Source organism: Oncorhynchus kisutch, linkage group LG24, assembly GCF_002021735.2.
Source record: "Oncorhynchus kisutch isolate 150728-3 linkage group LG24, Okis_V2, whole genome shotgun sequence".
In the NCBI taxonomy this organism is placed as follows: Eukaryota; Metazoa; Chordata; class Actinopteri; order Salmoniformes; family Salmonidae; genus Oncorhynchus; species Oncorhynchus kisutch.
Genome location: NC_034197.2, coordinates 22,115,632 through 22,135,560, shown reverse-complemented (window position 1 = coordinate 22,135,560; position 19,929 = coordinate 22,115,632). Strand labels below are relative to the sequence as shown.

At 43.3% G+C, this 19,929-nt stretch overlaps 1 protein-coding gene across 1 annotated transcript; it reads left to right on the top strand.

The window, feature by feature from the left end:
* Positions 1–237: 237 nt before the first annotated feature.
* LOC109869518 (tyrosine-protein kinase SRK3) lies at positions 238–18,803 on the top strand. The gene is made up of 8 exons (XM_020459711.2): positions 238–1,093; positions 4,595–4,716; positions 5,207–5,373; positions 16,069–16,216; positions 16,578–16,736; positions 17,050–17,231; positions 17,549–17,705; positions 17,946–18,803. The coding sequence occupies exons 1-8, from the start codon at positions 747–749 to the stop codon at positions 18,143–18,145; spliced, it is 1,482 nt and encodes a 493-aa protein (XP_020315300.2). The 5' UTR covers positions 238–746; the 3' UTR covers positions 18,146–18,803.
* Positions 18,804–19,929: the final 1,126 nt, after the last annotated feature.

The following is a 19,929-nucleotide window of genomic DNA, read 5'->3' as shown; positions in this document are numbered from 1 at the left end:
GTCTACTTCTACATTATACACTGTGATAACCAATGGGTTATAATTGTGTTACCAGCATCTTTCTTTTTTAACAGTAAAACTAAGATTTTAAAAAACAAACATTTATTAGTATATTGATAAGGATAATTACGTATAATAGATAGGGAATTATCACTTGCACCAGAGTCAATGGTGTAGTTTTAGATGGACAGATATACTCTGGGGTGTTGTTGATTTAACCGCCAAGCACAAGCAGCAGGAGGACAGGTTCACAGACGCGGGGATAGCGGGAAATGTCTAGTGTTCCAAACAAAAACCCTGACTATACGCATTTCGTGGACCTGGCTCAGAAAATGCCACTTGCAGTGCAGAGATTTTGACCGTATTCCAGAGAGATGCGGTATTTGCTTATCATTCATTGGAGGACAAGTATAGGTAGGCTATTTCCTCTTTTTTAGGCGCACTGGGCAAATGACTGAGGATCAATGTGGGCACAATTGGACATGGATATCTCGTTTCCGCATTCCCACGGCCAACAGTACTGTGTCCCTGATTCATCTCAACACAAAACCGGTTTCTCCTGATTATCAACCTAATTATCGCTGATGCCGCACTATGTTTGCTGTGAAGGAGAGAAGGGGCAGCTCGAAGACGTCTCGAAACTGTATATGCCTCTGGCTTTCCTATTAACACATCTATTTTCGCGTCGTATTGTCGCGGTTCCCTAAAAAAAAAACTGGATACCTCGGCGTTGCGACTGGCTTGGGATGGAGGTTTGTTGTCGTGGTTGCATGCCATGCTGTAGTCGACTATGGAACTGGATATGGCCCGAATTCCATTACCCAAATATGACCCGACCAGCCGAAATCCCCACTATTTCAGGTGATATCCGTGCCCCGTCCCCCAAGAAGAAACCGACTCAGCTCTATGCGGCTCTGTTTGATTTCGAAGCCAGGAGCGAGGAGGAGCTGACTATCAAGGAAGGTGACAAGCTGTCGGTAATAGAAAAGAGGGGGGATTATGTGCTTGCCAAAAAACTTACCGGTTCGATGGAGTCCGGACTGGTCCCGGCTACATATGTGGCCATTCTACAGGACGAGTTCGCTAATCACAAGTGAGTGGCGCGTCTATGCGCGCGGTCAACCTCAATATTGTTTCATTCATAATATGCAGTTACGATTTCACCATGTTTCTTTCACTCGTTTCGGGTTTGATTGGCTTTTGTCCACCATATTGTATAGGATCATGTTTAACCTACCAGGTTTACCAATAAGGTATTCCACAACCTACAGCGACATCTTTTTGGACGTATTTATTATTATATTTCTTTGGTCTGATCTGGACCGGCCTTAATTGATTTCTGGACCCATAGCCGCGGGAAGTAGGGGGTACTGCTGAAAATGTATAATTATACTTTTTTTCTTCACAAAAGTAGCACGCGGGGCCTTTACTAGTCCTGTATTAACGGACCAATATAGCCTTTTCTAGCGTAGCTCGGGCAAAAAAAATCACAGCACCCCCACCCTGCAACATCTTGCATCTGGACCGGCCTTGATTTGGCTAAAACATAACACTATATTTACTAAATATATGGACACCCCTTCAAATTAATGGATTCGGCTATTTCAGCCACACGTTGCTGACAGGTGTATATAATTGAGTACACCGCCATGCAATCTCCATAGACAAACATTGGCAGTAGAATGGCCTTACTGAAGAGCTCAGTGACTTTCAACATGTCACCGTCATAGGATGCCACCGGTCAAATGCCTGCCCTGCTAGAACTGCCCTGGTTAACTGTAAGTGCTGTTATTGTGAAGTGGAAACTTTTAGGATCAACAATTGCTCAGCCATGAAGTGGTAGGCCACACAAGGGGTGCTGAAGCGCGCAGCGTGTAAAAATCGTCTGTCCTCGGTTGCTTCCAGAGGCAGTTTGGAACTCACTACCGAGTCCCAAACTGCCTCTGGAAGCAAAGTTAGCACAAAAACTGTTCATCGGGAGCTTCATACAATGGGTTTCCATGCACGAGCAGCCACACACAAGCCTAAGATCCCCATGCACAATGCCAAGCTTTGGCTGGAGTGGTGTAAAGCTCACCGCCATTGAACTCTGTTGCAGTGGAAACACGTTCTCTGGAGTGATGAATTACACTAACACCATCTGGCAGTCCGACCGACAAATTTATAAAAAATTTAAACAGAAATACCTAATTTACATAAGTATTCAGACCCTTTGCTATGAGACTCAAAATTGAGCTCAGGTGAATATTGTTTCCATTGATCATCCTTGAGATATTTCTACAACTTGATTGGAGTACACCTGTGGTAAATTCAATTGATTGGACATGATTTGGAAAGGCACACACCTATCTATATAAGGTCTCACAGTTGACTGTGCATGTCAGAGCAAAAACCAAGCCATAGGTCGAAGGAATTGGCCGTAGAGCTCCGAGACAGGATTGTGTCGAAGCACAGATCTGGGGAAAGGTACCAAAAAATGTCTGCAGCATTGAAGGTCCCAAAGAACACAGTAGCCTTCATCATTTTTAAATGGAAGAAGTTTGGAACCACCAATACTCTTCCTAGAGCTGGCCGCCCGGCCAAACTGAGCAATCGGGGGAGAAGGGTTCCTCTGTGGAGATGGGAGAACCTTACAGAAGGACAACCATCTCTGCAGCACTCCACCAATCAGGCCTTTATGGTGGAGTGACCAGACCGAAACCACTCCTCAGTAAAAGGCAAATGATGGCCCACTTGAAGTTTGCCAAAAGGCACCTAAAGACTCTCCGCCCATGAGAAACAAGGTTCTCTGGTCTGATGAAACCAAGATTGAACTCTTTGGCCTGAATGCCAAGTGTCATATCTAGAGGAAACCTGGCACCATCCCTGCGGTGAAGCATATTGGTTTCAGCATCAAGCAGATGTTTTTTAGCTGTAGGGACAGGGAGACTAGTCAGGATCGATGGGAAGATAAACGGAGTAAAGTGCAGAGAGATCCTTGATGAAAACCTGCTCCAGAGCGCTCAGGACCTCAGATTGGGGTGAAGGTTCACCTTCCAACCGGACAACGACCCTAAGCACACAGGCAAGACAACGCAGGAGTGGCTTCGGGACAAGTCTCTGAATGTCCTTGATTGGGCCAGCCAGAGCCCGTACTTGAAGCCGATTGAACATCTCTGGAGAGACCTGAAAATAGCTGTGCAGCGACGCTCCCCTCCAACCTGACAGCGCTTGAGAGGATCTGCAGAGAAGAATGGGATAAACTCCCCAAATACAGGTGTGCCAAGCTTGTACAGTGGCATCATACCTAAGGAGACTCCTGGCTGTAATCGCTGCTAGAGGTGCTTCAAAAAAGTACTGAGTAAAGGATCTGAAATGTAAATGTTAGATTTACATTTTAATTTTTAATAAATGTGCAAAAATAACAATTTAATACATTTTAGAATAAGGCTGTAACTTAACAAAATATGGAAAGTCAAGGGGTCTGAATACTCCGAATGCACTGTAAGTGCAGTTGACATATGAGCGCGATTATAAATATTATATTTTGCAATCTTCAGTTGGCTCATCTTTCCTATATTAAATGTATTGAAAAAATATGAATGTGCTTATAATGCTTACTTCAATGAGAATGTACAATATGTGCTGTTGAAATTTGGCCATAGAATCAATGACCTAAAAAAATACATATTTTCAGAGTCTGTAAATTATGTATTTCCAATGTTTATTCAGAAACAAAGATAACCTGTTTTCAACTTCTGGAAAATACATATTTTCTACTATAATTTTAAACCGGATTTCAATGTACGGAAAATACGTATTTTCAACAACCGGCATATTTTTTACATCCGTAAGATCAGTCTTTTATATGGGGTTTTTTCAACGTCTTTTTGCTTACTGGGTAGGCTATATTTAACATAATGTTTCATTTGAGGCTCCCCCCCAAAAAATTGACATGGTCATTATTTCAAATAGAACTAATTCAGATTAAATCATGTCAATTGTTGTTGACTGAGAAGTGACACAGCACCCCTCCCTCCCTTCATGTTTACTACTGCACAGTTGACAACATTGTAGTATATAACATTTCTGTATGTGGTTACCGTTTACAAATAAAGTTCCTGTCTTTGTGGTCAGATTGGTGCAACTGCAGTCAAGTTGTAGCTTTACGTAACTACTGTATGCGAAGTACAGCAGTGGATACACAACTTTTGACTCAGCTCACACCCACACCTGACAGAGTTTCAGGTGAAACCTAAGCGTCATGGAAAGGTACCTAGTGTTTGCAGCACAGCCACACCCCTTCTTGTTAATTACTGTAAATAGCCTTCCTTACTTACTCTCTGAATGGAGTCTAGCCTATGAACCACACCTACTCTTCCACTCAAAGCAGCGTGAGTTTGACAAATAGATCAATTATTAGATTACATTGATATTTGGGGGGTTCACCGCTGTTGTTTTTTTAGGGGAAATTTGTGTGTGTCTGTGTCAGTGTGTGTGCTCTTGTCTGCGCTTGTCTGCTCCTGTGTGCAATTGTGCATGTGTCTCTTTTTGTCTGTCTGTCTTCCTCTTTCCCTGTCTGCCTGTTCATCTATCCATCTGTCTGTCTGTTGAGGTGGTATTATGGGAACATCAACCGGCTGAAGGCGGAGAAACTGCTCCTAGCCTCTCAGAATAAGGATGGCTCGTTCCTGGTGCGCATCAGCGAGAGCCACAGTGATGAATACACCATCTCAGGTAAGCCTATATTGCATGGTCACATGTTAATTACTTGGTAATTCATTAACACAAGCACCATATGCACCATTTGGTAGCCTACTGGGTAGCTCTGAATTTAAGTAAATACCATAAAGGACCCATTGTTACCCACAGAGATCCTACTAAATTACATTATATAATTAGAGTTCTAATATTTAATTATGTTGTTCCCACATAACTTCACTATTAAATACTATGCAAACAAATATCAGTGGAAAAAGAAGTGCAGTCATTCATTCACCAATGGGTGGCAATAAAGTACTTCCGTAGTTGAGAAACACCATCCTCTGATCACCCACTGTACTGTAAGCAATGTCCAAGTGCTCATATGTCCTGTTGCTAATATTACTTTGGCCAAGTGTGGGTGTGACATTAGACATTTAAAAAGGAAAACTGTGTGTAAACCACCTTACTTTTGAAATGTGTCAAATATAAAACAGTCAAATCATGTTTGCCCTCTCCTCCACAGCCAGAAACGATGGGAAAGTGTTCCATTTCCGAATTCAGCGTTCATTGATCGGGGCGTACTTTGTGTCAGTCAAGATTTCCTTCGCCACTCTGGGGGAGCTGATCCAATACTACCAGAAAAACTCCAGGAGTCTAGGAGTGCCTCTGGGTGAGCCATGTGCACAGCAGGTGTGTGTACCACCCGGATCTCACACACAAGTTTTTGGCAGACAAATTCCCCAAAATCCAATCATATTTGTTAGAATGATGTGTTTACTTTGACATCATTGCAGAATCAAGAAGCAGTAGTGTAGTAGCAGTGATCAGGCTGTTTTTCCTGGCGACCTCTCCGTGATCAGATCTCTTCTCTCTTCCTTCCCAGTGGAGATTCTCTCTACCTTCCCAGTGGAGAGGCTGTGGAAAGCCCCACAGACACACACGCACTCCCCCCTCACTTCAGGCCCTTTTTATTTCATTTTATGCTTTTCAATTTGGGTATTTTCTTTAGTATTTGCATTTATATTTCAGTTAGACTGATGTTGCCATTTTATACACAATTTGATTGTAGGTGTAGTTATTTGTGCCAAAATCATTTGTCCTCCATGTTCAATTTGACAACAAACAAAAAAAGTAAATGAGAAGCTCATACCAAGACTAGCATGCCTTTAATGCAGTTGACACTTTTGTAGCTTCCTTGTTTTGTTGCATGAAACAAACATTTCGACTGAGCCTCTTGAAAGGAAAGCCAAGATGATTTCAAATTCTCTTCATGAGATTGAAAGGAGCTGATGTTACATTTCATTTAACCATGTGTAGTTTGATTTGCCACGACCATCACAATGTCAACTTGGTAATCATTTAAGTATAAATCATCCTTTGTAGATTATTTATTGATCATTTATTGATTGACACTTATTTTTTTAGCACTTAATTATCTATGAGTCTAAGTATCAAATAATACAGCCTGTGTTTTTAAAGAAACGTCCCTTATCTTTCAATGTACTGCCACCTGATCACCACACACACACAACGGGGCTGTAGTGGAGTGGGTCGAGAGATTCTAGTTCCTGTGGCCACATCACTAAGAAATTAACATGGTCCACACACACACCAATAGAGTCATGAAGGTACGACAACGACTCTTGCCCCTCAGGAGGCTGAAAAGATTTGGCAAGGGCCCTCAGATCTTTAAAACGTTCTACAGCTGCAGTACTGAGAGCCTCTTGACTGGCTGCATTAACGCTTGAAATCCGACCACAAGGATCTACAGAGGGTGATGCGGACCGCCTAGTAGATCACTGTCAGAGGAAGGCCTGGAAAATTGTCAAAGACCCCGGCCACCCAAGCAATAGACTGTTCTCTCTGCTACTGCACAGCAAGCAGTACCAGAACGCCAAGTCTGGGACAAAGGCTCCCGAACAGCATCTACCTCCAAGCCATAAGAATGCTGAACAGTTAATCAAATGACTACCTGGGACTATATGCGTTGACCCTTTTTTGCAGTCGACACTAGTTACCACAGCCACAAAGTCATAAACCCCCCCACCTATTGCTACAATTTGTCTATTTAAAACCTGATTTAATCTAAACCACAATGCTAACCTTATGCCTAACCCTAACCTTAAATTAAGACCAATAAAGACCTATAAAAAATAAAATTACGATTATGGCCAATTTTGACTTTGTGGATGTGACAACACTTTTTTGCACACACTCATGCATAGTCACAAACTGTCTCGAAGCCCATAACAAAAAGTGAGACGACTTGGAGATAAGGAATTACAAAATATTTATTAACTAAAGTAAACTAAATAGAATTAGCAATGGTGTGTGTAATCAGTAATCAGTAGTGTAAGTGAGTGGTTGCGTGGATAAATGTGATAATGAGGGGTGTTGAAAGGTGCCAACGCAAACAAACAAAAACAGACACAAAAATGCCACAACCAAAATCTATCAATGTTTGCATGGAGAGAGTCTTCCCAATGAATGGGGAAGAGGTGCATTTATCCTGGGACACACCCGAGCCCAGGTGTCCCATTTCGCTGACGACTCTTCCGGCTCCGCCCACCGAAATCCTATTAAGGAAAACAAGAGCAATGAAAAATAATTCGGCAGACAGAGTGGGAGGGTCGTGACATCACCCCCCCCCCATAAAACCAGGGACCAACAAAGACCCAGGAACACTATACCAGTCACACAACAAATTGATCCAGCCTTTGCGTCCACTTGCCCCCCCGCCAACCTCGTCCTCCCCAGACCTCAGCAACCTTTGCGGACAGGAAGCAACCTTTAAGAGGAAAGAAAACGAGACCAGAAGGCAACAGACCGGAGCGACCGAACAGGACAATACCAGACACAAAATAACAGTGATCAGTCACGTGGACATTCAGGAACTGGGAGCAAGAGAGTGCATCAGCAATGACATCAGTCCCCCGGATGTGCCGCACATTGAGATGGAATGCTTATAAAAAATAAACACCATCTCAATATCCTCTGATTAGGAAACATCATGGACCTCAAAAAGGTGAGGGTTATGGTCGGTGTAGACCACAATAGGTAATATTCCTGACATACACTTTGAAGTGTTGTTTTTTCAATGACCGAGTAGTTCAACTGATAATGGTTCAACTTTTTGGAAACGAAACAGGCCTCCACACCAGACACATCTGCTTGCAGCAAAACTGCACCTGCCCCCACATGACGAGCATCCACCTGCAAGGTAAATGACAAATCCACGCGAGGAGCAGCCAACAACGGAGTTGAGGTAAGCAACCTCTTTGCATCTTCAAAAGCCTGTTGACAACGAGAAGACCATGCGTAAACAGCCTGAACTTTCAGCAAATCTGTCATGGGAGCAACCACAGTAGAGAAGTTCCTACAAAAACTACGATAATAACTAATCATTCCCAAGAAACACATCAGTTCCTTTTTAGTAGTTGGTGGTGGAAAAGCATCAATAGCTACCACCTTAGCCCAAACAGGATGCACTTCACCCTGCCCAACCACCTTTCCAAGGTACAGTGCCTTGCGAAAGTATTCGGCCCCCTTGAACTTTGCGACCTTTTGCCACATTTCAGGCTTCAAACATAAAGATATAAAACTGTATTTTTTTGTGAAGAATCAACAACAAGTGGGACACAATCATGAAGTGGAACGACATTTATTGGATATTTCTAACTTTTTTAACAAAATTGGGCGTGCAAAATTATTCAGCCCCTTTACTTTCAGTGCAGCAAACTCTCTCCAGAAGTTCAGTGAGGATCTCTGAATGATCCAATGTTGACCTAAATGACTAATGATGATAAATACAATCCACCTGTGTGTAATCAAGTCTCCGTATAAATGCACCTGCACTGTGATAGTCTCAGAGGTCCGTTAAAAGCGCAGAGAGCATCATGAAGAACAAGGAACACACCAGGCAGGTCCGAGATACTGTTGTGAAGAAGTTTAAAGCCGGATTTGGATACAAAAAGATTTCCCAAGCTTTAAACATCCCAAGGAGCACTGTGCAAGCGATAATATTGAAATGGAATGAGTATCAGACCACTGAAAATCTACCAAGACCTGGCCGTCCCTCTAAACTTTCAGCTCATACAAGGAGAAGACTGATCAGAGATGCAGCCACGAGGCCCATGATCACTCTGGATGAACTGCAGAGATCTACAGCTGAGGTGGGAGACTCTGTCCATAGGACAACAATCAGTCGTATATTGCACAAATCTGGCCTTTATGGAAGAGTGGCAAGAAGAAAGCCATTTCTTAAAGATATCCATAAAAAGTGTTGTTTAAAGTTTGCCACAAGCCACCTGGGAGACACACCAAACATGTGGAAGAAGGTGCTCTGGTCAGATGAAACCAAAATTGAACTTTTTGGCAACAATGCAAAACGTTATGTTTGGCGTAAAAGCAACACAGCTCATCACCCTGAACACAACATCCCCACTGTCAAACATGGTGGTGGCAGCATCATGGTTTGGGCCTGCTTTTCTTCAGCAGGGACAGGGAAGATGGTTAAAATTGATGGGAAGATGGATGGAGCCCAATACAGGACCATTCTGGAAGAAAACCTGATGGAGTCTGCAAAAGACCTGAGACTGGGACGGAGATTTGTCTTCCAACAAGACAATGATCCAAAACATAAAGCAAAATCTACAATGGAATGGTTCAAAAATAAACATATCCAGGTGTTAGAATGGCCAAGTCAAAGTCCAGACCTGAATCCAATCGAGAATCTGTGGAAAGAACTGAAAACTGCTGTTCACAAATGCTCTCCATCCAACCTCACTGAGCTCGAGCTGTTTTGCAAGGAGGAATGGGAAAAAATGTCAGTCTCTCGATGTGCAAAACTGATAGAGACATACCCCAAGCGACTTACAGCTGTAATCGCAGCAAAAGGTGGCACTACAAAGTATTAACTTAAGGGGGCTGAATAATTTTGCACGCCCAATTTTTCAGTTTTTGATTTGTTAAAAAAGTTTGAAATATCCAATAAATGTCGTTCCACTTCATGATTGTGTCCCACTTGTTGCTGATTCTTCACAAAAAAATACAGTTTTATATCTTTATGTTTGAAGCCTGAAATGTGGCAAAAGGTCGCAAAGTTCAAGGGGGCCGAATACTTTCGCAAGGCACTGTATGTAATGGTCGCCTGAGCAAACTCACATTTAGCCAGTTTTATCATGAGGCGACCCGCAGCTAAGCGGTCGAATAAGGCTTGAATACTGGACAGATGTTCCTCCCAAGTATATGCATATATATCACTACATTGTCCAGATAAACAGCGCACCCAGCCAGACCGGAGACAATCCTGTTCATAAGTCGCTGAAAAGTGGTAATATGATGAAAAGTGGCAGGTGCATTACGCAGGCCGAAATGCATAACTGAGTAAGAGTACAGACCAGAGGGTGTAAAAGGCAGAGATTTCACCCTACGCGTCAGTGGCACCTGCCAATAGCCCTTTAACAGGTCAAATTTGCTCAAACTTTGCTGCGCCGACTTGAACGCAGTCCTCCATCCGAGGAAGAGACAATAAATCTGGCTTAGTGACACTTATGGTAGTCCGTACAAAATCTGTTTGTCCCATCCGGTTTACTGACCAAGATACAGGGAGAAGCCGAACTGGAGAAAGAAGGCTCTGCCATCTTATTCTCCAGCATGCACCGGACCTCAGTATCCAGACAACGCAGTTTCTCTGAAGAAACTCTATAGAACCGCTGACAAATGGGGTCAGCATCTCCAATGTCAATATCATGTTCCATTAAGTTTGTACGTGTAGGTGTATCAGAAAACAAACCTGGAAATCTCTGAATCAGACCAAACATCTCTGTCCGCCCATCAACAAGTATATGAGCGAGAAGGCTGTCTAAAATATCCAGTGTCTCTGAATTTCACAATCTACCCTGCAGTATGCAATCGTCGGGACCAGGAACATCCTCCTCATTCACAGACCTAGCATGACAAGAACCCAGCGAATTAATGGTATCGGCCAAAAGAACAGGTTTTACCATCCTCTGTAGACTCCCACTGTTCAGTCTCAGAGGAACGTGCATAATAGGGTTAACAAATGTACATGGCACAGTAGGTGCGCTATTCTTTGTTCTGGAGTGGCAACTAGATCATTTTGCTCTGTGCACTGGCTCACAACGGCATAGGGACCATGAAACTTGGCTTGAAAAGGAGAACCAACAATTGGCAGCAGAGCAAGAACCTGGTCACCTGGACTAAAGTGATGAGGCTCAGTTCACCAATCAAATATGCCCTTCATTCTCTCCTGTGAAGATGATAACTTCTCTTTAGCCATTTCACCAGCGGCGTACAGGCGTCGCCGTAAATCACACACATAAGATAACTGGGAGTCAGGGGGCTCGGAAGACTTCCAGTCATCCTGGAGAACAGATAGAAGTCCACACACCCCATGTCCAAACAAGGTCATTTGGACTGAAACCCGTACTCTCCTGTGAAACCTCCCTAGCGTCAAACAGTAACCAAGGCAACCCCTCCTCCCAATCCATCTCATTACAATAATCTCTCAAAGTCTTAAGTGTTTGATGGAAACGTTCCCGTGCTCCTTGACTTTGCGCGTGATAGGTGCTAGACAAATTGTGTTTAATATGAAGCTGTTGGAGAACATGACCAAACAGATTTGTGAAAGTATGTCCCTGATCACTCTGAATGACCTTAGGGATTCCAAAAACAGTGAGAAACTGAGTCAAAGCGTTTAGCACAGACTTAGTCGTGATAGACATGAGAGGATAGGCAGCAGGAAACCTAGTGGTTTGACACATCACAGTGAACAGGTAACTACTACCCTTTTTAGAACGAGGCAGAGGACCAACAGTCAATCAGATACTCAAAAGGTTGGCTGATTACAGGAATAGGAAACAGTGGTACCGGCTTAATAGCTTGATTAGGCTTACCAGTTAATTGACAGGTGTGACAAGTTGATGAACTCAGAAACATCCCTCTTTAACCTAGGCCAAAATAAATGTCTTATTATGCTGTTGTAGGTTTTCCTCACACCCAAATGTCCAGCAACATCGTTGTGGGAAGTTGGCAACACCAACTCATGAAGCTTAACTGGTACAACCTGACCAAAAAACAACTACCATGAGACACCCACTTTCTTATCAGGACATCCTCTTGGAGGAAATAGCCATGGGCGAGATCTCCCAACTGTTCCACAGGCACAATTTGGTCACGCTACTCTTCTAATGTGGGGTCAGTCAGTTGCGCGTTGATTAGATCGGAGCAGGATACAGATAACGGGATAACAGGGAAAGCAGTGACAGACTTCTTTGTGGTATTCTCTTTAACCGGTGCAGTGACCACCGGTTAAAGAGGTCGCCACGGCTCAGAACTGACAGTGTGTTCAAACCTATTCCCCTAATTAGAACACTATTCCCCGAATCATTCTCAGCAGAGAAGGGTAACAGACTCCAACACAAACGATTCAGAGGCACCTGTGTCGCTCAGGATCTTCACTGGCACTAGGTCCTTACTTCCTAACAGACACAAAACCCTCTGTAATGAAAGGTAAATAGTCTGGGTCAATATGGACTTTCACATGCCCCTGGGCATGAGACAATGTGTCAGGAGTGAACAGATGTGGAACAGGCGGGGCGAATGCCGTAGGCTTAGATTTAACATAAGCACATGTACTGAATTTACCCCTGGCCCTGAGAACTGGACATTCATTTTTCCAATGACCTGAACCTTGACAGTAGTGACACTCTTGACCAAAGTCAGCTTTACCACTGGAATCAGGCTCAACCCTAGTTGAATGAAACTCTGCCCATGGACCAAAGTATCTCGGTGAGCGAGCCCCAAATCTCTCCGAACGCCCCACTCACTCCGAATACGGGACTTTTGTGAGTCAAAATATACTCGTCCGCCAAAACCGCAGCTTCAGTGACAGTCTTTAATTTTAGTTTGTTAATGTACGTGGCTATACGATCAGGGATTGTGTCCTTAAATTGCTCTAATCAGATCACACAGCCCTTGGAAAGTCATAACTGCAGAGGCGGAACACCAGCGATTAAACTGAAGATAATTCTCTGGCAAACTCAACATGTGTTTATCATCCCTTAAGTTTCTAAATCGTTGGCGGTAAGCCTCAGGAACCAGTTCTAAATCGTTGGCGGTAAGACTCAGGAACCAGTTCTAAATAGTTGGCGGTAAGCCTCAGGAACCAGTTCTAAATCGTTGGCGGTAAGCCTCAGGAACTAGTTCTAAATCATTGGCGTTAAGCCAATCTGGAACACAGCCGTTTTAACCTTATCATAACTGACACTGTCGGCTACACTAAGAGCTGAATATGCTTCCTGCGCTTTACCAGTCAACACACACTGCAACATTAAAGTGTGTTCAGAATCAGGCCAAGTCCTAGCGTCAGCAACATGCTCAAACAACGAAAAGAATGTCTCAGGGTCCTTTTCATTAAATTTAGGCAACAACCGTAAGTTCCCAACAATATCAAATGTGTCCGGGGCACGACCCCTAGGTACATCTGGGTCACCTTCCCAGTGCAAACTCTCCCCTGAGAGCTTTCCTTCCCTAACTAGCTCTAGCCGCTCTTGTTGCAGCTCGATTTTAACATGCTCCAAATCCTGTTTAAATTCCAATTCCTTTTCATACTTTAGCCGATCATGCTCTAGCTATAACAGAAGCAGTTCTTTCTGCTGTTCAAAAAGACTACTAGGACTAACCGATGGAGCGACCATTGTAACGTTACAGGTAGACGGAGAGTCCTCAGCAGAGGCTGCCCCAGTGGTAACTTCAAGAATACCTCTCCATCAGATTGGCCTTCAATATCAACCTAATAGAATTTTAGACGTTTATCACTCATTTCAACCTTGTAGTGTTCAGCAACCTTCAACAGCTGTTCTTTAGTACATACTGTAATTCTAACAGTTAATCTGATGGAAAGCGAATAAACTCATCTAGGTAAAATGCCATAGTCACAAGAAAACAATATATAATCTCTTCCCCTCTGCTGAGCACACCAGACCACAACCAGAGAAATGACAATCACACTGGGCACCACAGAAGAGAGATGAGATATATATGGAGCTTCCCCAAAACCTACAGTAACTCAACCCTAGTCTTTGTGTGGATAATTACTCACTGTAGCCCGCTGGCAAGGAAATAAACCTCCAGCACGCTGGCAGATTCCCCCAAGCCACAGATGTGCCCCCGAGACAACTGCTCAGTCCACAGACACCACACAAAAACAACAAAATAACCATGCCCAATGTATTCCAAAGTGAAACATGTCACTAAGCCTAATATGGAACCCAGACCGGCTGCGCACGTGCGCCATCGTGCATAAATGTATTTTGTCCCCCTACACCAAACACGATCACGACACGCAGGTTAAAATATCTAAACAAACTCTGAACCAATGACATTCATTTGGGGACAGGTCGAACAGCATTAAACATGTATGGCAATTTAGCTAGTTAGCTTGCACTTGCTAGCTACTTTGTCCTATTTAGCTAGCTTGCACTTGCTAGCTACTTTGTCCTATTTAGCTAGCTTGCTGTTGCTAGATAATTTGTCCAGGAATATAAACATTGAGTTGTTATTTTACCTGAAATTCACAAGGTCTTCTACTCCGAAAATTAATCCACACATAAAACGGCCAACCGAATGGTTTCTAGTCATCTCTCCTCCTTCCAGGCTTTTTCATCTTTGAACTTATATGGTGATTGGCATCTAAACTTTCATAGTATTACCATGACGACTGGCAAAACAGTTTGTCTTCCTATCACCCACGTGGGTATAACCAATGAGGAGATGGCACGTGGGTACCTGCTTCTATAAACCAATGAGGAGATGGGAGAGGTAGGACTTGCAGCGCGATCTGCGTCAGAAATAGAAAGAATTATATTTTATCCCTTGGCAACGCAGACGCTCGTTGGCACGCTCGAGCAGTGTGGGTGCAAATAATTGAATAACAGATTTCTAAATTTATTTTGCAATGCACGAGACGTGTCCGGTCTGGTCAGCATGTAACAGAGGGAAAAAGGCTATAGCTTCGCGTAGCTAGTGTCACTACCCTACCCAAATCTCCCACTAAGGTACACAACCGATTGTACTCACCTCCTCGGACCCATGTCCAAACAGCAAGTAGAGCAAGAGTCTCCAGCCTGGGCAGGGGCCTAGAAACTAACCAATGTACTCTCTCCAATGCAGCACACAACCAACTATCCACCGCAGTGGCAAGTTTACCAAACAAACAAAGGCAACCAGTACTGGGCACCAAACATTACAACTCAAACAAGCTGTAACAAAAGATGCAAACAAAGCACCTACAGAGTTTAAAATTAACTCCACGTCCTCCCAAACACAACACACATAATAGTAAGCCAAATGACACCAGTATTAGTCCTTCATAATGCAACAAAGTGCTATACACCACAATGTTTAGGAAGCAACTTTATGTCCCCAGATGAGCCCCCACTTGTCACGAACCGGCTCGAAGCCCGTTACAAAAAGGAAACGACGTGGAGATAAGGATTAACACAATATATTTATTAACCAAAGTAAACTAAATACAATTAGCAATGGTGTGTGTAATCAGTAATGTGATAATGAGGGGTGTTGAAAGGTGCCAACGCAAACAAAAACAGACACAAAAATACCACAACCAAAATCTATCAGTGTCTGCATGGAGAGTGTCTTCCCAATGAATGGGGAAGAGGTGCATTTATCCTGGGACACACCCGAGCCCAGGTGTCCCATTTCGCTGACGACCCTCCCGGCTCCGCCCACCGACATCCTATTAAGGAAAACAAGAGCAAAGAAAAAGAATTCGGCAGACAGAGTGGGAGGGTCGTCACAATATTGACACCACATACACACACTTATGCACTCTCCACATACGCTGATGCTACTCTGTTTATTATCTACCCTGATTACCTAGCCACTTTTACCTCTACCTACATGTACATATTACCTATTACCTCAACTACCTCGTACCCCTGCACATTGACTCCACACAGGTAGTCCTTCTATAAAGCCTCATTGTTGTAATCTATAGTGTTACTATTTTTATTTGCTAATGTTCTTACTTTTTAACTCATTGTTGGTTAAGGGCTTGTAAGTATGCATTTCACGGGAAAGTCGGCACCTGTTGTATTCGCTGCATGTGACAAATACTATTTGATTTGATTTGACACACAAATGCGTAATAATTTTGCTTGTAGTTTGCACTTTTGGGTCTATTTCATTGGTTCCATTGTACTGGGAAAACAAAATTAAGCACAGCTCAAGTATTTGAAGGTATTCGCCATACCCGGTAGCTCTGTTCTGTGCTGCTGTAACAGTGTTGTGGTGTCCAGTTGTGTGAGGCTGCTTGTAACAGTGTTGTTGTGGTGTCCCCAGAGGGAGCTGATTGACATGGAGCCCTGGGAGCATCCTCGGGAGGAGTTTAAACTTCAAAGGAAGCTGGGGGAGGGCCACTTTGGAGAGGTGTGGGAGGCCCTGTGGATCAACCAGAAAAAGAAGGTGGCCATCAAGATGCTCAAACAAGGTAAGCATGCTAGCTCTCGCTGCTATCATATTAATACATGATTCAGCACACGACAAGCAGAATTTTGGCAAATATTTGATGAGTGACTATTGATGAGGGAATTATTTTCAAAGACATAATGCAGATGGGCAAGTACAGCAATGGCAAAACGTTATAAAAAGCAGGAACACATGCATGCACAAAACACACAATTACATACTCTCTAACTTTGAGTCAGTCCATTTTGGTCAGGGCTCACATTGTTCATAAAGAGATTATAATACTACATAGGGTCAGTCCTAAGCTCCTTATCACCTGGACAGCACTGACCTCAGCCTCTCTCTCTCTCTCTCTCCCCCCCCTCCCCCCCCCCCCCCTGCAGAGGACACTAAGCAGGATGAGTTTGTGAAGGAGGTGCAGGCACTTAAGAACCTCCACCACCCCAAGCTGATCCAGCTGCTGGCCCTGTGTTCCAGGGGAGAGCCCGTGTACATCGTCACTGAGCTCATGACCAAGGGCAATCTCAAGTCCTACCTGGGCAGTGAGTCAGTCACACCCTCCCCTCTGTTCCCCAGTCTTTACATTGCATTCAGTGTGTGTGTTCAGTGTGTGTGTTCATAAGTATTCAAAAACCTCAAGTGGTCATTGGGTGCTTGCCTGAAAAATGATGTAATAGCAGGAATCATATATGGCTTGCATATTAAATAACTCCAACTCAGTTCACCTGACAAAGATCTGTTTGAGATTTAAATGTTTTTAACTAATAAACTTATATGTTAAAGCAATTGAGTAACTATGCAGACCTTATCATGCTTGACAGATCCTAACCTGTGCGCTCAATATGCTGTTCTCAGCGACGGAGGGTCATGTGCTGACCTCTGCCCACCTCATCTACATGGGCAGCCAGGTGGGTGAGGGCATGGCCTACCTGGAGGACCGACACATTGTGCATAGGGACCTGGCGGCCAGGAACATCCTGGTGGGAGATGACCTGGTCTGTAAGGTGGCTGACTTTGGACTGGCACGGATCATTAAGGTAAGGATAGAATGGATGTGACATGAATGTGAAATGTATGGAGAAATGAAGAGGGAGAACCTATAGGTTAACTAAAGCTTTAGAAAAAGATGCTGTATGTTGGGCTTACTTATCCTGGTCAAGGCGAAATTGTTCACTCTCAGATAAAGCAAGGATTCTTGCTTAAACAAGCAAAAAAATAATTGGGACATTTCCATAGGAATAAGAAAATATTCTTAGTAAACACAAATGGTTGGATATGTCCCCTCTCTCGCTCTGTGTGTGTGTGTGTGTGTGTGTGTGTGTGTGTGTGTGTGTGTGTGTGTGTGTGTGTGTAGGACAGTGTGTACACTGCCAGCAGAAGCACTAAGATCCCAGTGAGATGGACTGCCCCTGAGGCTGCTCTCTACCAGCGTTTCTCTGTCAAGTCTGACGTCTGGTCCTTCGGTGTGCTGCTCTATGAGATGATGTCACGAGGAAAGATGCCATACGATGGTGTGTGTGTCAAAAGTTTTCAAGACAATATTCTTATTTTTACTATTATACAACACGTATCATGAGAAAAAGTCAACCCTCATTACAGTTAATCTATTAACTCTATCTGTAAAAATGCTTTTGAATATTTCCCTCTGACTGATAATATTTATCCTTCTGAATAATATTTATTCTTCTCCCTCTTTCTCTCTCTCAATCTCTCTCTCTTTTGCTCTCGATCTCACACAAACACATACACAGGAAAGAGCAATAAGGAGGTGCTGGAGCTCCTGTCGACAGGCTACAGGTTGTCCTGTCCAAGTAGGTGTCCCCCCAACATCTATCGCATTATGGTGGAGTGCTGGAACCCAGAGGCCTCCAAGCGGCCCTCCTTCCATGCCCTGCACAGCCATCTAGACACCATGTACTCCCGCATCTACTTCAAGACCATCGAGGTCTAGATCTGGAGGAGGAGTAGGAGGCCAAGGGGTGACTGCACTGACATAGACACTCAGACCAATGCAAAGCAGAGGGACTGGACTGCAAGACATTATCTAACATGGTGATCCTTTTTTTAACACATTTTAGTCTGTTTTTAGCCAGTTGTCTTGGTTTTGTAATTTGTTTTTATTTGAGGTTATGTGCAATAAATAGTCCTTCCTGGGGAAAGGGAGGAAGGAGATAAGGAAAGGAGGGCAAGAAAAGTGGAGCCACTGTTACAGCCCACCAAGGCCCTATGCTACAGTTTGCCCCACTGCGCACAGGCTAAATGGCCAGTCATACAGAAAGTGCCAATATGTTTACACACTACAAAGACTTATCTCATAGAGACAGCTCATACAGTCCACAGTGATGGAGGACATGGCCATTGAGACTGGAGAGTGAGCCATAAAGGACATCTTTTGGAATTTCTACCAATGGAAGATTTTCTTTTGAACTGATACAATTTTGAACAGTCAATGCATGATATTGAGGAGATATACTAATACAGTTTGGGATATATGAGCCATATCATAAACTTCCTTTATTCTACTTTGATTAAGTCTCTTCCATATCTTGACTATGCCATTGGGTATTGAACAACCAAAATGATGATAATAAAATATTTTCTAGATAACAGTCCTGTTACATTGTGTGTGTGTGTATGTTAGGAAGAACATACAATTATAATGCTTCATTTGTGTACAAAAAACGTAACCACCCAATTTCTTTAAATCCTCCCTAAAATAATGGGAAAGCCACATCAACCTCTGGTGCTTCAATCTTAGCTCATTTATAGCTGGCCGTACCGCGGCGCTGTCCACTGGCTAGGTGCTGAAATCGCAGCCAACTTTCATGACCGCTAAACGCAGTGCAGTCCATTGTGCCGAATTCAATTTCGTCCGCAGTTGGTCTTTCAGCGATATTTGGTGAATTTGGGAAAAAGGGGGACATCTTTTCAATTAAATTCATATTACCACAATTGGATTTGTGTGTTTGAATCAAATAGAAGTAGTGATATGACACGAAAAACGTAGGCCTAGTCTACAGTAGTATGCATTGGCAGCTGAAGTAGAATGCATTTTGACTTCTGTTATTGTTTCTTGTTATTATTATGGCCAGTAGGCCTACAGCATTAGCTCCCCAGATGGGTATACAATGCATTCGGAATGTATTCAAACCCTTTTACTTTTCCCACATTTTGTTACATTACAGCCTTTTTCTAAAATGGATTAAATATTTTTTTCCCCTCATCAATCCATTTAAGAATGATGGAGGCCACTGTGTTATTGGGGACCTTCAATGTTGCATAAATGTTTTGGTACCCTTCCCCAGATCTGTGCCTCGACAAGAACCTGTCTCGGCGCTCTACGGACAATTCCTTCGACCTCATGGCTTGGTTTTTCCTCTGACATGCACTGTCAACTGTGGGACCTTATATAGACACCTGTGTGCCTTTCCAAAACATGTCAAATCAATTAAATTTACCACAGGTGGACTCCAATCAAGTTGTAGAAACATCTCAAGGATGATCAATGGAAACAGGATGCACCTGAGCTAAATGTCGAGTCTCATAGCAAAGGGTCTGAATACTTATTTAAATAAGGTACTTCTGTTTTTTTATATACATTTGGAAAAATGTCAACCTGTTTCGCTTTGTCATTATGGGGCATTGTGGGTAGATTGATGAGGAATTTTTTATTTATTTAAACAATTTTAGAATAAGGCTATAACAAAATGTGGAAAAGGGGAAGGGGTCTGAATA

What these genes read in the sequence shown, in the direction of transcription:
- LOC109869518 (XM_020459711.2), top strand. Translation starts at nt 747, where the DNA reads ATGGAGGTTTGTTGTCGTGGTTGCATGCCATGCTGTAGTCGACTATGG. An exon ending in CATCAAGATGCTCAAACAAG is followed by an intron (nt 16,217 to 16,577) that starts GTAAGCATGCTA and finishes CCCCCCCTGCAG; the next exon opens with AGGACACTAAGCAGGATGAG. An exon ending in GACTGGCACGGATCATTAAG is followed by an intron (nt 17,232 to 17,548) that starts GTAAGGATAGAA and finishes GTGTGTGTGTAG; the next exon opens with GACAGTGTGTACACTGCCAG.